The following is a 16,495-nucleotide window of genomic DNA, read 5'->3' as shown; positions in this document are numbered from 1 at the left end:
CGCAAGTCGTTACAATGACTTGCGCTGTAAGGGCTGGATAGTGGAATAGTTTAATTTTCTATTCCAACTCCAGCCCACGTTACAGTAGGGAAGGTGTTGGAATAGAAAATGAACTATTCCCTATCCAATAGCGCCCTCCAGCGCAAGTCGTCGTAACGACTTGCGTTGTAAAGGCAGCGTCGTAATAGCAGTGCGGGGTAATGCCCGCGTTGTTAAGGATGTTTCCCCCACCTTCATCCAGAGTGATATTAATAGTATCAGTAACAGTCTTAAAAGTTGCTTCAGTACTATGAGCAGCTTGAAAACCAGACTGCGAAGGGTCCAGTATCTGATTATTCTCCAAGTATTGGGAGATAATTTTATTAATCAGTTTCTCCATGATCTTACTAAGGAATGCAAGGAGCAAATGGGGTGAACATTTGCAAAATTCGTTGGGTTTTTCTAGAATAGGGGAGACAAATGCAGACTTCCAAGCTTTTGGTATCTTGGCCAATTCCAAGGACAGATTCAACAATTTTATAAAGTAAGGCACCAGTTGTGTGGATAGGGAGGTACATATATGTAAAGAACAAGAATCCTCTGGTAACATTAACTTTACTTTCATTAGTGTTTCAAGTACCTCTTCCTGGGTAACGGGATCAAACCTTCCTAATAGACATGGGGGATTGAAAGGTGGCAGGTTATAATCTACCCTATCAGTTGGAAGCTCTAATTAGGGACAGAATCCTTATATATTTTAATGATCTTGTCAAAGAAATTACTCACAAGAGACTCGCTTCCTGAGAAGCAAGAATTGCAGCCTGATTCATGTACGGGCCGTTTTGCGTGGCCCTAATAGCGAATCATAGCGACTCGCTATTGAGGACACGCAAAACGGCATTCATGTAGGAATTGCTAAATCAATAGCGATTCCTACATGTTCTCTATTTGCGAGTAGCAATTTGCTACTCGCAAAAAAAGGAATTTCTCCCCATTCAATCCTATGGGCCAAAAGGCCTATAGGAATGAATGGGGAGTATCCCTTATTTGCGAGTAGCAATTTGCTACTCGCAAATCAGATAGCGATTTTAAGGGTGCCAGGGGTGTCCAAAGGACACCCTGTAGCACCCCTAAAATGCACATTTGAACAGGTGTTGCGCACACACATGTCCAAAGGACACGTGTGTGTGCAACATGCAACTTAGAAAAATGCTTTTAAAAGCATTTTTCTATGTTTTTGCTATTTACCGAGAGGTCTGACCTCTCGGTAAATAGCGGCCCAATTTTGCTAAATCGCAATTTTTGCAAGTGTCATGAATAGCATTTAAGGAATCTCTAATAGAGATTCCTTAAATGCTAATCCTCGCATATTTGCTAATTCCTCATTAGCGATTTTAGCATTTGGGATTGTGAATCCCAAATGCCAAAATTGCACTCGCAAAAGGCAAGATTCTGAGAATCTTGCCCTTTGCGAGTGCAATTTTGCTTCATGAATGAGGCGGTTAGTGTCCTGCAGGCATCTGGCTTCACAAATTCATTCAAGGATGTGGACATTTTCCTGTCCAAATTACATGACTGTTCAATCCTTAGTGTAATAAAACTTCTGCACACCTCTGTCGGATGTAGATGGCATATATTAAGAGATGCTCTATAAGCTCCCCTACCCTGGAAAGATTTAGTTCTTCGCCACCTCCTTTCATGAGAAGCTGCTTGATTTTTGGTCTGCCTATTCTCGGGAAGTGTAAGCGGGCCACCTGATTAAGGGTCTTACTAAGAGAATCCTGATAAGTTGAGATTGCCTCGTCAATGTCAGCGTAACTCTTCAAATACGGGAATTGGAGACAGTTCCCTAAATCCGCCTAATTGATTTTTTTCCAGGGCCATAACATCCAATTTTCATATTTTTTTCCAATAATTGCTATTGCTGGTCGGCGGTATTTCAAAAGCAAAAAGATGTGTATCAGTCCATATTAATGGTTTGGGTCGATTGACTTTCAGGTGGGTAGAATTTCCTTGAAATCGAGCTGCATGCCAAGCAGATGCCGCATCACTGGAGCACCATTTTGTCTAAAGATAAGTTTCCTAAATGTTATAGCTGGTCCTGATAATATGGCCCGCAGTATTTCCTTTACAGTTGGATGGGGCAAATTCTGGCTGGGGTAGTAGTACTTACCAAGAACTGTAATGAAGACCTAGATAGGGAGAACGTTTCTCCTCCAGCAATCTCCATCTTGCTTCTTTCTTTAGGTTTTGATTGGCGATGCGCACGTAGTGCCCATGCGCCAAAAAACCTTATGATTTGTGTGTGTGGGTCGGGTATACGCCCCCTCCTCCCATTGGCTAGCTCCATAAATTGAGGCTAGCTATTGGGAGAGGGCTCTGTCCGTCAATCCCGGACCAGATTCGGGGGCGTTCCCGAGAATTTTTGGCTTTTGGCGACGTCACGCTACGTCAGCCAAAAACCGAGAACGCCCCCGAATCTGGTCCGCCATTGACGGCACTCGGCGCCCCCTCCACGAGTCTTGGGACCAAGTCCGCCTCACCTCGCAGCGCCCGATGGCAGCTTTAGGCAGAAGGGGATGTCCGCTGCACGCCTTCTCGTTTGTCTTTGTTGCCGTCATGTGAGCTGATCTGGTGTAGCAGTGTGACGTCGGCACCCGTAGAAAGGTCTCGCGCAGCCGGAAAGGCGCTGCATTCCAGGAAGAGGCAACACACTGCAACAGAGTCAAGATGGTGAGATACAGGCGGGATCTGTAGAGCTAGGGAGCTGACTGCAGCCCGGCGGGAGGGGACCCAGAGCGCACAGGAAGGCCAGCTGGGTCAGTTTACACGCACCTTCAGCTGTGAGCCCAACTCGATGATTCAATCTCGATTTTAAACACAGATTTTGCTGGTACAATGATCACCAAGAGAAGCGTCCGACACACGCCCTCCTCTCTCACCACCTCCTCTTGATTATTTGTGCAGTTTTATAGCGCGCGAGCGGGGCCCGGAGGTATTGGAGCGCTTTACACGAGCACGGGTTGCAAAGCTCATTTTTGGCAGGCGAGGGGGCTGAATGATTTGCCCAGAATCACAGATGCTGAACCGAAGCCCAGACCCCCCTCTCCCCTATAATGCAGACACTCTTCATTTGCCTTCAGCCGATGCCGCTGGAACTCGGACGATGCTCGAGGTGTGGTTCAGGGCCCGCTGCCTCCGGTCTCTCGTTTCCATGCGTGTTTTCAGTGTGTTGTTTCCTCTCTTGCTAAGTGTTGCCGCACGCGAGGCGCCTCCTGATAAAGGCAGCGGAGCCAGCCTCATTGCCAGATCTCTCAGCCTCACATGCCAACAGATGTGGCTGAACCGGCAGCTTCCAAGTGTCAGCAGGAACTTCAGATTCCAGCTGCTTCCCTCGTGCCGGCCCCCCCACACCCATGATGCTGCACAGACCCCTTACATTAGATGTCAAACCCATTAGGATATGTCCCATCGACTTTTTGGCATCTCACGTGCAACTGAATCCCTAGAAGGTCCAGCGTGCGCGTATGGACAGGGCGTGTGGACATCCACTCATCACACGCACACACACGCATACACTCATCACACACACGCATCCCCTCATCACACGCACACACACGCATCCCCTCATCACACGCAGTGTATTGTGTGGAATGAATGTCGACAAAGGTCATATTCATTCCCCAGTGGTGCACCTGGAAACATGCGCCTGGTGGAGTGAAGTACTGATTTCTGAAAAGTCATGCACATACAGCTGTGCGCGCGAGCCTGTGTATGTGGGTAGAGGGATGACTTTTTGGTGCCTGGGGACGCTGCTGCTGCACGTGAAACGTTAGGCAGCAGATTAGTCCTAATCACTAGGAAAGAGGAAGCTTCGAGAAGGACCTGCTTTTCAGTCAACATGAAGTTTCCTACGTGTGGAAGCAGGTGCCCTGCTGAGGCAAGAGAGCAGAGGCTGCTTGTTACTGTGAACTCAGGTCTTAGGCAGGGCCACTGGAATTGTGTGATTGTGCGTCTGCAGATGTTTTCGCATAATTATAGGTTTGCGGCATTTGCCACACCATCCATCATCTGCTGCATAATCTGCAGATTTTAACCCCCAAACATGTGTTTCTAGCTCAGACGGGTCAAAAGTTGCTAAAAGTGCATCAACACGTGTTGCCGCATAGTGGCACGCCCTATGCAAAGGTGGACTTATCACCTTTCTGTTGCTTAGCGCTCTATTTGGGTGTTAAACTGACACTTATGAGGTGCAACCAATGCCCATACACTGTTAACAAGTTTTAAAATGATGAAATGATGAACTAACATCATTATGAAATGTGCCGCATTATACCGCATATTTTAGCTTTTCATGCTGCATAATTTACCCAACCCTGAAACATAATTTGGCCCTTTCATTTCGGAGTGAGACACGGTGGGTGAATGGATGCATGATGAATGGATGTATGCATGATGCATGGATGTATGGGTGGATGCATGGATGGGTTGTTGGTTGGATGGGTTGGTGGATTGCATAAATTGTTGAGGGATTGGCTGTATATATGCATCTATCCATCCACCCATCCATGCATCTATCCATACACCCATCCATACCCCCATTCATGCATGCACCTATGCATGCATCCACCAACTCATCCATGCAAGCATTACAACAAGAGCCCGCAGCTCTCCTTCGTCTCTCCTCGCCCCCTTCCCTGTGCCCTGCCCTGCTATTGTAAATAACAATGCCATTTATTTATGTTAAAAAAACCATAAATAAAAAAAATGTCAAGAGCAATGCCAATAGCTCTAACTTTAACAAAGGCAAAACCATTGCATTGTAAATGCTTGTTAGGTCTTGCGACCTGCGGTGCATTTCGTAGCAGTGCTCACGGAAGTCGCGTGAGCTATTGTATTAAAAAAACGGGGATTGTGAGCTGACCTAGGAATCGCACACGCTCGTGCATGTTCTTTTCCTTTTCAGCTCCCCAATTGGCCTTTGCGTGCGACTTATTGTAAAAGACTGCACGCAATCGGCCCAAAGCACGCACATAGCTCCTCCCATGGCCTATTGGTGTCTATTACGCGCACCAAGTGCGTAATCGACACCAATAGGTCGTGGGAGGAGCTATGATTGTGCCCACACAGGCGTGACGTGCGCGCCACTTGTTTTAAACTTCCTGTGCTTCCCTTGATCAGCATAGCACTCCGAGCTTTAGCCCTTGATCAATCTTTAAGCATGGCGGCTTCCATGCTTTTATTGTTCTGCTTGGCGCAGCTCGCCCACGTCTATTTTGCATATTCCCTTCTGTCTCCTCCTTCCCGTTGTTGCTGCCATTCTTCCCGCTTCATGTTTCAGCCCGTGGGGTGATCATGGGGTGAGTCAGTTTGGCATAGAGACGGCAAATGCCCCATTCATGCCCCCTACCTTTTTTTTTCTTCAGCACATTGTTTTCCACTTCACGGACGCTATGCTTCATGTTTTAACCGTGGTTGAACAAATAACAATGGAGGCTCACCACTCTGGGTCCTATATTGCGCTGCAGTGCCTTTCCCTCCTGCCCTTTCAGATTGGCGAGTGGCATTGGAGCAGCATCCTACTCATAACAATTCTTCTGCCAGTCAAGCTATGGTCGCTCTCAGGTGTTTACTCGAAGCAGTATATGATAATAATATGTTGCCTCATCTGGTTTATCTCACCACTGCTGCCGCCTGCAAACAGCCTCACTCCGTCTGCAGGCATGCACAAGAATTCCTCTCCTGCCTGCCGCCGCCCGCCTGCCCTCCATCCTTTCAGCTACAGAGATGCACACCTCAAGCCGCAGCAAACTGTGTTCAGAAACGCAAACTCTCAGGGGCTAGGTTCTTCTCACCCTCTGCCGAGAGTAATTGTAGCGGGGACGGGAGCGTTATTATTTGGGGGCGGTGCTATAATTGTGTAAAAAGAGACTAAGAGTCAAATTCACTCAACACCTATCCCTTATACACCTACATACTTGTATATCAGGTATGCAGACAACCCACTTTCTCAATTTAATTCCCAGGTTTCTACCCTTACGGGAACCTGTTTTGGCATCCTCAGAATGTTGCGCAAGTTTTTCCCCTTACTTTCGGAGCAACATCGGAGGATCACTGTTCAGGCCCTCATAGGGTCCAGATTGGACTATGCCAATGCTCTATATCTGGGCCTGCCTGAATACCTCCTCCAACGCCTGCAGATCACTCAGAACGCTGCTGCGCGTGCCATCTTTGGCCTTCATCGTCGGACTAGTGCCTCTAATCTTCTTGCATCCCTCCACTGGCTCCCGGTGCGGAAGAGGATACTGTTTAAGACCATGACTCTCGCCCACAAGGCCTTATATGGCACTGGGGCCAAGTATCTTCAGAGGAGGCTTGATTTCTACCGACCGGCACGCTCCCTTAGGTCAGAAACCTTGGCCTTGGCTCGGGTCCCACGTATCAAAAAGGCTCGGCTAGGCGGCCGGTCCTTTAGCTTTCTTGCTCCTAAGCTTTGGAACTCGTTGCCGTTGTCCCTGCGGAGCACTCCTAATCTACTTGTCTTCAGGAAAAACTTGAAAACTTGGCTGTTTGCCGGATAATTCTCCCCTCTGTGGCCCTTTTCTCTGTTATTGTTATGTTTCCTGTCCCACTTTTGGTTTGGAGCTCAAAGCGCCGGGACACTCCTTTGGAGTAGCCGTTGCGCTATACAAGTCCCAATTTAACATAACATTAACATAACATAACTTTATTCTCTGTGCACCGTTTCACGTCGCTGGTATACTATCTCAGACGTTTTGGGGGCGGGGTACTAGGCAAGATAACTCAGCAAGTTAAGCGCTTGTTGATGACATCTAGTGTAACCTGCAAGTGATAAAGCGAAAGAGGCCTACTCAGGCTTCCAGCAATGTTTTTTGAAGTGCATAGAAGGTACCACTGCAGTATGAAGCGCTATGTGCAAAACTAGTCATTGTGTTTGCACTCGTGAAATCAAAGTGGAGGCTCACAAATAAACCCAGAACCATGTGAAGACTCCATTACCAGTGCCTCAGTATTGAGTGTTATTTTTGTCACGCATTAAATAACGAGATCCTGTGGTATACGAATTGATATATAATGCCATTTGTGAATTTCCCTATTTAAATGGGGAATAACACTCAGCTACATAACATGTGTATTTGTAAACATAACATGTCTGACACCGCTCATTCACTGAAACGTTTATTTCAATAGGCACCCCTTGTTTACCGTCTTTGGGTACTCCAGCCACACACTTTAGAATATACAGGTAGATTCATCATCGGCATGTTTTGCGAGTCTGTAATAGCGATTATTAAGGAATCGCTATTACAGACTCGCAAAACGGGATTCATGTAGAAATCGCAATATTTTTTGCGATTCCTAGAGCTTCCTTATTTGCGATTAGCTAATTGCTAATCGCAAATAAGGAATAACTCCCCATTCATTCCTATGGGCCTAAAGGCCCATAGGAATGAATGGGAAGACATATCAATGTGCGAATCGCTATTAGCGATTCGCATTTTGATTTTGCGATTTCAAGGGTGCAGGGGTGTCCAAAGGACCCCTGAAATGACATGGGATGCTGGTGTTACGCACACACATGTTCCAGGGACATGTGTGTGTGTAACATACAACTTAGAAAAATGCACTTAAGTGCATTTTTCTAAGTTTTCGCTATTTACCACGAGGTTTGACTTCGTGGTAAATAGCTGCCCCGGATTGCGAAATCGCAATTTTAAAATGGTTCATGCATTGCATATAAGGAATCGCAAATTGCGATTCCTTATATGCTATCGCAATTTGAGAATTCGCAATTATTTGTGAATTCTTATATTGCGAGAGCATGAACCATTGATGAATCCCAAATGCAATTTTTGCGGGCGCAAACGGACGATTTTTGCGATTCACACCGTTTGCGCTCGCAAAAATGCTTGATGAATCTACCTGATAGTACCTACAACAGTGCGTATTTCCGTTCCCAAATGCGAGTCCCGTTGGCTGTTTATAAGACGCCTTGACACTTTAGTCGATTGGTTTGTTTTGCATGACCTCCACAAAAACACCAACAAGCAAGCTTCATGAGCATGAACGTCGTTTTTATATATCTTTAAGCATGGATTCACCATTACTACACAACAATATGATATTGTTGAATCATTATGAGGTTCTCGTTGGGGCTTTTTTATTAACCACTTTATTCTAAACGTGTGATCATTACTCAATGTAGTTAAGACTCACGTTTACGAATAACAACGTTGCTTATGCGTGTCATGGATTGAAAATAATCACACATCAACACAACGCGTGATCGCCTTTAAAAATAAAGTTTGAGCTATTGGCATTGCTAAATAATGCGACACCAATAGCTCAAACTTTAATAATGCAAGACCTATTGCTTGTTCTGTGTGCTCCAGCTCCAATGGAAGGTAAAGTGCAGGTGGACTAAAGAAGGTGAAGAGGCTCAGGAACAAAAATCCCAACAATCTGGCTGCTCACGTTTTTTTAAATGGTGTGCAACTAGAGGTTTGCGAGCCACTGAAAGCTCGAGCCAGGTACAAGACAGATGACTGGCTGTGGCTCAGTTCAAGGTCTTCTCGGGCCCTCAAGCCCAACATGAGCCGAGATTTCAAGGGTTCTGCTGAAAACAAGGCTCTAACCTCGTGCACAGAGGGCTGACGACAAAGCATTAACAGTTGACAAAAAAAGATACCGATCTAGGGTCTGAACTGCACAATGTGCAACAGGGAAACCAATGCTCGCCAACTATGTGATCCTAGGCAAGTATTTTATTTCACCAAGCCTCCTTTTTCTTTATCACCACATATGAAAGCACCTTCAGATAGGCGAGTTCAGGATGTGAGATGTTCAAAAACCACTTGTGTTTGATTTAATAGACTACAATGTTGTTCCATTTATAATAGAAATCTGGGCCATTTTTAGGGGATACATAACTACTGACTTACTTCATAGTTGACTAATTACCATTTTAGCTGTGGCAGGGTTCAAGAATGTGTCATTTTTTTTTAAAACATCACTTTTAATAAATCCTTCCACATGCAATGATATAATGTGATGTACTAAGGGGAAATGCCTTTGCGTGCTAAATAAATTCACTTCTTTGAATTTTGAAGACGCCTTATCATATTCTAACACAACGTTTGTTGCATGATTAATTGCCAAATAATTCCAAGGCTCTGCTTTCGCACAGGCTCTAAAAGCCAAGCCATTACCTATGCTCTGGCAAAGCTCTCCCCAGGGCCGGACTGGCCGTAGCAGACACCGGGTGCTTCCCCCGTGGGCCGCTAGGGTGGGGGCCAATTTTGGGCCCCTAAGGCATAGCTGCAAAATCGGCACCTGTAACAAAATCTGCCGAAACCGGCCCTGGCAAACAGCTTTGCCGCTCCCAGAGGGGCGGCTGAGCTTTTTGCCAGGGCCAGTTTTGGTTCCCAGCCCGGCCCTGGTTCTCCCTGTTCATTTATTCGCTGGCCTACCTCTATGTGCAATGAATTTTGATCTTCGGCTTCCTGGCACGATGAGTTCAGGGAAAATTGCAGGGTGGACATTTTCCTAAATTCTTCCTGCTGATTTCTTCTGGACTTTTGGCACTGAGCATGCACTGACAAAATTACATGGTGGGCGTAAGGCAGGCTTTAAACAGTTTTCCAGCCATGCTACTGACAGGTGTGTGATCCTTACAGCAGTACTCCTACAGGAACTCATACATTGGGGAGGCAAGCTGTGGCAAAGAAAAGGGGGTGGAGTCACAAGGGGCGGAGTCATGGAAAGCAGTCTGACAACTGATACATTAATTTTTTTTACATCTCCGCCACAAATAATTTGGCAACAAGGAGAATTTGTTGCAAAGCTGCATTTTAAAATATCCTAAAGCACCTTCTGCAGAGATCTTTATGTGCCCAGTAAATCTCAGGGAATAATAATAATCATAGGTTAACTGAGGTGGTTAATGCATTTGCTGGAGAAATCAGTGTTTTGTCTAGTCACAGTTTTGACTCAAAGTCATTAGAGGGTAAATGTGTCTTCTGCAAAGCACATTGTGCATCATGCAGATGCCAGATTTTTATGTTATGTATATAGGTAAGTGGGTAACTGCTTTTAATTCAGAGATCCTTTTGTTGCGTGCAGATCATACATTGAAATCCTTATACTGTAGCACAGTGAGCTATGAAGGGTGGTCTGTGACTCCTACACCTTGTGACCCTCATTCAGGGACTCTGAAACTATGTGATTCTGCTGCACAATCAAACAAAAATGTTTCTAGCTCAAAAAGATCAAAAGGTACTGAAAGCACAGTGACTTGGTTTCCTTAGCAATAAAGACTCTTTGCAAAGGTTGACTATTCACCTTCCTGTTGCTTATTTCTGTATTTGGGTGTCAATGTGGCACTGATGAGGTGAAACCTTTGCCCAGGTAGTGTGAATATGTGTAAACATTCCATAATAATGAGGTAATGCTATTGCTAAATATGTTGCATTACACTGCATAATTTGTCTTTTCTTGCAGCATAATTTAGCGAACTTCAGCATTATTTGTTCGGCCCCTGCTGCATAATTCCAGGGCCCTGCCCTCATTGTTGTATGTAACACATCCTTTACATTAATTTACACACTTGTATGATATATTGTAAATGTGTAATGTGTGTGATGTAAAGCATCCTACATCTGGATGAGTAGCACTATAAAACTAAATTTAAAAAATGGTAGTGTTTACATTGTTATTCATGTAAATATACACACAGACCAATACCTCTGACATTCTTACAGTGCATGCATATCTCTTTCATACAGGGATTGAACTAAGTCCACAACGTATTTTCCTCTAAGTACTTGTGAAGTGATAAGTTGTGTACCTATGTTTCTTCTCCATTGCTCTGGCATCTAGGTGTTAGAATACAGATAGCTCCCAATTAGCCTCATACTGGAACAAAAGGAGGGGAGGTGGTCCCTTAAATTCGGCCTTTGTTTTGGGCCCAGCTGGAATCTTAAGCAAGAGCGTCGCCTGGCCGCCTGCCAGTTGCTGCTGAGAACAGAACGCAGACAATGTGCAAGTGCTGCTGAATGTGTCCCCATGTGTCCATGTCGAGACCCCTTCACTAAGGACAATGTCGCATGGAAAGAGCACACCATCACGAGCAAGTGGTCTCCAACAGTAGTTCACCACAATTTGGAAAAGGCGTAAAGAATATATACAGAACACTTTAACAGAAGACGCAACGTGAAGGAGACAGAGTTAGAGAGAGGATAGTGGGTCTGAGTTAAACTAGCCCAATTGAGAAGGAAAGGTGACAGCAAGTTCAGTGCACCTTTGCAAGTGAAAGAGGTTTATAAGCGAGCGGCCTTGCTGAGCGACGGGAAAGTTTAGTCTCTGGATCGGATGTCCAAATGCAACAAGATCTTGCAATGAAATAAAAGAGAAGATGGACAGGCAGAAAACCCCCAGACTCAACGCACGGAGGTCATCCCAATGGAGGGAGAAGCAGGAAATTCTGGGGAGAGAGAGAGGAGAGGAAGTGGAGATGGGGAGCGATCCCGACACCATGGAACTCTTGGGAAGCACCAGCGGAACACATCAAAAGGGAGTTCCCCAGAGTATAGAAAGAACAGGAGTAAGAAATCCCCGAGAAGTTACCTTGAACCCTTCCAGTACTCCAGTGAGACGCACCCGTGCTGGGAGAGCCGTGGTAAGACCGTTGAAGTACAGAGACTTTGAGATGGGAGATGGGAATGAGCCAACCAGCAGGTAGAATGAGAGACATTACTTCTTGTTGCAATTTATAATCCATAAAGGAGGGAGATATGTAGTGTCGCGCTCTAGTCTTCACGTTGCGATGTGATGACGTAGAGCGCAGCGGCCATTTTGTGAGTCATAGAAAGCGAGGAGCATGTGACCCTTGCAGACGCTTCCCGGCACTCTCCCGCCGATATGAATAAATATAAAAATTACCGACCTGCAACCTGGGTGTCTGAGAGTATCCTTTAAGGGGGAAAGTAAACATTACATCAATGTCACTACCAACTGTTAACTAAAACATATCAGTTCGTCATGTGCTGTTGTATAACAAGCACTGGCAACACCAAAAGGTTTTGCCTTTTAGACCCATTGGCAAAGCCAATTTCGTCAAAGTGCATTAAAATAATATGAAAGTAGGGTAAAGCAACAACAGCATCAAGGTTGGGCTGGTGGTCAAGGAGGCAGCAATGGAGAGTGGGATGCAGGGGGAATGCGGCTATGGATGGTGGGCAGGGAAAGCAATTACAGCAATAGATGGAGTGTGGGTAGGGAAAAGCAACGGAGGGCTGGTGGAAGGGCAGGCACTAAACTGTAACTAATGGAGGGTCACCGGACACTAAGCACCAACAGAGGGAGGGCCAGTGGGCACAAAGTAGCAAGAGAGGGAGGGTGGACAGAGAAAATGCAACAATGGAAGTGGAAGTAGGTGAGAGTGGGCGGACACTAAGAACCAACGGCAATGGACGGAGGACGGGCAGAGAAAAAGCAAAAACAGCAATGGAGGCTTGGGAGGGTGGGCAAAGACTAAGCAACAGAGGCAACAGAGCAAGGGTGGGTATGGAAAAAGTAACAACTGCAATTGAAGGAACAGAAGAAGGTGGGCTAGGATAAAGCAACAACATCAATAGAGGGAGGGAAGGGTGGGTGCACACTATGCAACAGTGGCAACAGAGGATGGGTAGATGGGAAAGAACAATGCGGGCTACGGAGGCAGGTTGGGTGGGAAAAGAGCAGCAATGAAGGGAGGGTGGGTGGACAATAAACAACAGTAGCATTGGAGGGAGGATGGATGGGGAAAACACAAAATTGACAAAAGATTGAGGATGTGCTTGTGGGTTGAAGCTTTAGGAATAGGGGAGACCACATCGGGAATAGAGATGAACATAGGATAGAAACAATTGGGTGGTGAGAAAATGGAGGACAAAGCAACAAAGGGCAAACGATGGGGAAAAGGATCCTGACAAGAGACAACAACAAGTGTAGGAGGGCGGGACAGCAGAACAGGTGAGAAGACAACTTGGTGCGGTGGAGGTGGGAAGAGAAGCACACAAGGGACTCGGCTGGAATACACATGCATTCTCGTGGAGTGTTTCATGAAAAAGAAAAATATATTCCCTAAATAGCGGACACTAGTGGAAGCATAGAAGGAAACAAACATAGGGATGATAAACAGACTATGCTCGATGGGAGAGGCAAACAGAAACTGGACTAACTAAAACAAATAAAGCCAGGGAATAGAAAGTAAGCAAATGTTAGTGACAAAACAGAGGAAATGGTAAGCACTGGGTGAAATGCATTGCTAGGTAATCTTTCCGCATGTCCCCAATAATTCTTTGCAACCAGGCAGCTGCACTGTCAAGTAGGTTTTGACTTAAAAAGCAATCCATTACAATCAGATCTAAAGGCTCAACATACAAAACTGCAATACTGGCAATGTCATGGGCAGATCCTGAGAAGGAACCCTTTTGAAGAAAGGTTTAACTTGAGTCGTGCTTGCTACAAATGCTGTAAATAAATAAATAAACACACTTTCTCCACATCATCATGGTTTACACTTTATTACTTGGTGCTGAACATTTACAAAAAGTGTCATACCTGTGCACATTAAGGCCGTTCCCTCCCATTTGCCGCTGGCAGTGCAAGTGAAGGTACTGCTGTCCCTGTCAGATACAAATCCTTTCTGGCACCTGTATGTCACATTGCTTCCAAATGTTGTTTTATTTTCAGGGTCAATAAACGTATTGTGTAGAGCCAAAGGAAACCCACAGTCTACCTCTAGGAAAATGAAATAAGGAACAAGTCAGTGATGCGCATGTCGATTCTTCATGCAAAACAAACCTCTGGGTAGGAGACGGATAACATTTCGCTCAAATACACATTCACTTAACTCACTTGCAGACTGATGTGTTTTGGACAAGGAACCCTGTCCAATATGCAGGAGCGCAGTTATTAGTAGTGCAACAGGTGCAGTGGGACCAGGACCCAGAGGTCAGAGGGGCCCATCACACCCAAAATATAGCTGTATTTACAGTCAACACTTCGGCTTGAAGTGTGTTGTGTGTTTAGCATATGTCACTGCTCTTGTACGGTTCCTACTATTTCAGTAGGGCTGTGCGTTTGGGCAACATAAGCATCAAATCTATGCAGGACTAAGTCTGTGCATACCATCGGAATATGTTGACCTAAGTCCTGGTTAAGTCGCAGTGCCCAACCTGGGCCTCTAAATCTTACAAGGTACCAGATGGTGTCTGCAACCTCAGAGCCTGACAACCCTGACTCCCTAAGGAAATCATGGAAACAGATCGAAAATTCTTTTGTTAGTAACTGAGGCATGCCCAAAGGGAGACACAAGAAATACTCAAACTGGCATTTCAAACATTTATTGAAGCAATAGGAATCCTGTGTAAAATACATGTGCTGCAGTGATTAATAGAAGGAAATAAAACAGAGTAATCAGCATTACGAGAATGGTAAAGAAAATAAACAGTTCAACCACTGTGCTGCTACACCGACTTGATCGATGCGGCGAGAGCATGGTAAGTGTTTTTCTTTTTTTTACTTAACTTTACCTCATAGTCTTCTGTCGACTCCCCCTCACCCTCACCTCTCCACGTCGTTCTTACCTGCATGGGTCGCGCCTGCGCTCTGCCGCAGTGTAATGCAAGGCAGGGATTTGTGCTGCTCTGCGTTACTCTAGACGTATCAAGCCATGCAGGGTTACGCAAGGTGGCCATGCGTGGCTTGGTAAATCTAATTTAGGTTTTGCATCGCCCTTAAATCCCCATGTATGGCATGGCACAATGGCAATTCAAAACCTTGATAAATATGGGCCTTGATGTAGAGATGAATGAATGGTGATTTGCATGAGTAACAATTCTCACTTGCTTTTTCTGTACAGACAGAGTACCCAATGTACTCACCCAGGTACGCAATTCCAAATTAGCTCATTTGAGCCTCATAAAGCTTAATGGTGGTTGGTACATTTGTAGGGTGAACAACAGACCTTAATATAGACGGGTTTACGGAGGGCAGAGCAGCACAGATATGGTCGAGGGTGGGTTACTAGCACCAACCATATTCCAATCTATGCTATAAACACATTTCCCTTTTTGTGGAGCAGATAACGCTAAATATAACAACTTTGGAAAGCCATGTTCGCCCTGCTTTAGTGGGTGAAGCTCCCTTACTAGCAAGGCACCGCAAGTCATCACAGCTGGTATTTGCCTCCTCTGAATTCCCAGGCAGTGGTAGCTGTACATGGGGAAGGGGTCAAGGAGGAAGTGTATTTGCATAAAGAGGCAATCCTGTTGCATGGATGGCCCGCTAGACTTTCCAAGTCAGACTCAGCTATGCAGAATCACTCAGATTGTAATATTAGAGAACTGGAAGCCAGTGCTTTGTCTGAGAGGAAGAAGGCCTTATAATGCAAGCTACAGCTCCTTAACTGAGTGCTATCCTTCATTGCTCTTCACACGTGGCATGCCCAGTGTCTAACTCATGATATGATTGACCACACAGGGCTTATTCAGGTCTTGTACTGTTAAAGACACCAGGTCTGCTAAGTCATGGCAAGAGTGGACAGGAGACTTGAGCATTGAGGATAGAGATTAAGGCAAGGAGAAGCTGCCCAAGAAGGGCCAGTGTAGCCACCCAGCTGAAAGGTTTGTAGGTTTATAAAAAACAAAAAAAGGACTGCTGTTAAATGTGTCTGTGCATGGGCATGGGACAAGGCCGCCACCTAATTAGACGGCTCACCGCCTCCCTTAGACAGCACACAGCGGCAACTCTACTCACCTTACATATGAGTTGAGTAGTAGATATGCAGCGTCCCTTCACAGATTCTAAGATGAGCAATGTGTTGGAAGGGCCAAATAGTGTACCGCGCAACATGCGCTTCCGCTTGATACAATATTATATAACGCAAAAGGCATATCTCACCCCAGCGAACATCAATCAGTACTTCAATCACGTGGACGAGGGCTGCCCACAATGTCATACCATCGATGCAGATTCGCTGCACATGCTGTGGAACTGCCCATGCCTGGAAAATACTGGGAATCAATTGTCGCCACCTTGAACCACTGCACAGAACATGAGTCCGACATACCCATGTGTTGAGAAGCTCGCATTTTGCACATATACCGCAGAACCAAGAAACAAGTGACTTCCTGCTTTATCGCTCTGGGCTTAGTTGCAGCTACACGGTTGATCATGAAACGTTGACGGTCCCCTGACCCCCCCAGTAACTCTAGCTTGAAAGCGCTCATTGCTGATATGGGCTAAAGCAGAAAGCATTGCGCTGCGTTGGGAGGATGCGCTGGGTCTGCGCATAACACCAATTGTAGCACACTGGGACATGATATTGCAAGAACTGCAGGCAACAGATGAACAACCTGAAAATATAGCAGCGACCACATCAATTATACCCTAAAAAAGGGAGGTACGACTACGATACCGCGGCCTATCATAATCATGCACAAAACAATAG

The 16,495-nt window shown here is 45.6% G+C and overlaps 1 protein-coding gene across 4 annotated transcripts in view; it reads right to left on the bottom strand.

The window, feature by feature from the left end:
• Positions 1 to 16,495, bottom strand: part of SUSD1 (sushi domain containing 1) — a 767,543-nt gene that overhangs the window by 535,232 nt on the left and 215,816 nt on the right. For all 4 annotated transcript variants that reach the window (XM_086962059.1, XM_086962061.1, XM_086962060.1 and 1 more), the window contains exon 5: positions 13,603 to 13,782. In XM_086962059.1, the coding sequence (XP_086818185.1) occupies positions 13,603 to 13,782 (180 nt within the window). The remainder of the gene's footprint in view (positions 1 to 13,602; positions 13,783 to 16,495) is intronic.

This window comes from Lissotriton vulgaris, chromosome 3_1, assembly GCF_964263255.1.
Source record: "Lissotriton vulgaris chromosome 3_1, aLisVul1.2, whole genome shotgun sequence".
NCBI classification, from domain to species: domain Eukaryota; kingdom Metazoa; phylum Chordata; class Amphibia; order Caudata; family Salamandridae; genus Lissotriton; species Lissotriton vulgaris.
The sequence above is the reverse complement of the archived record's forward strand: the minus strand, read 5'-3'. Positions and strand labels throughout refer to the sequence as shown.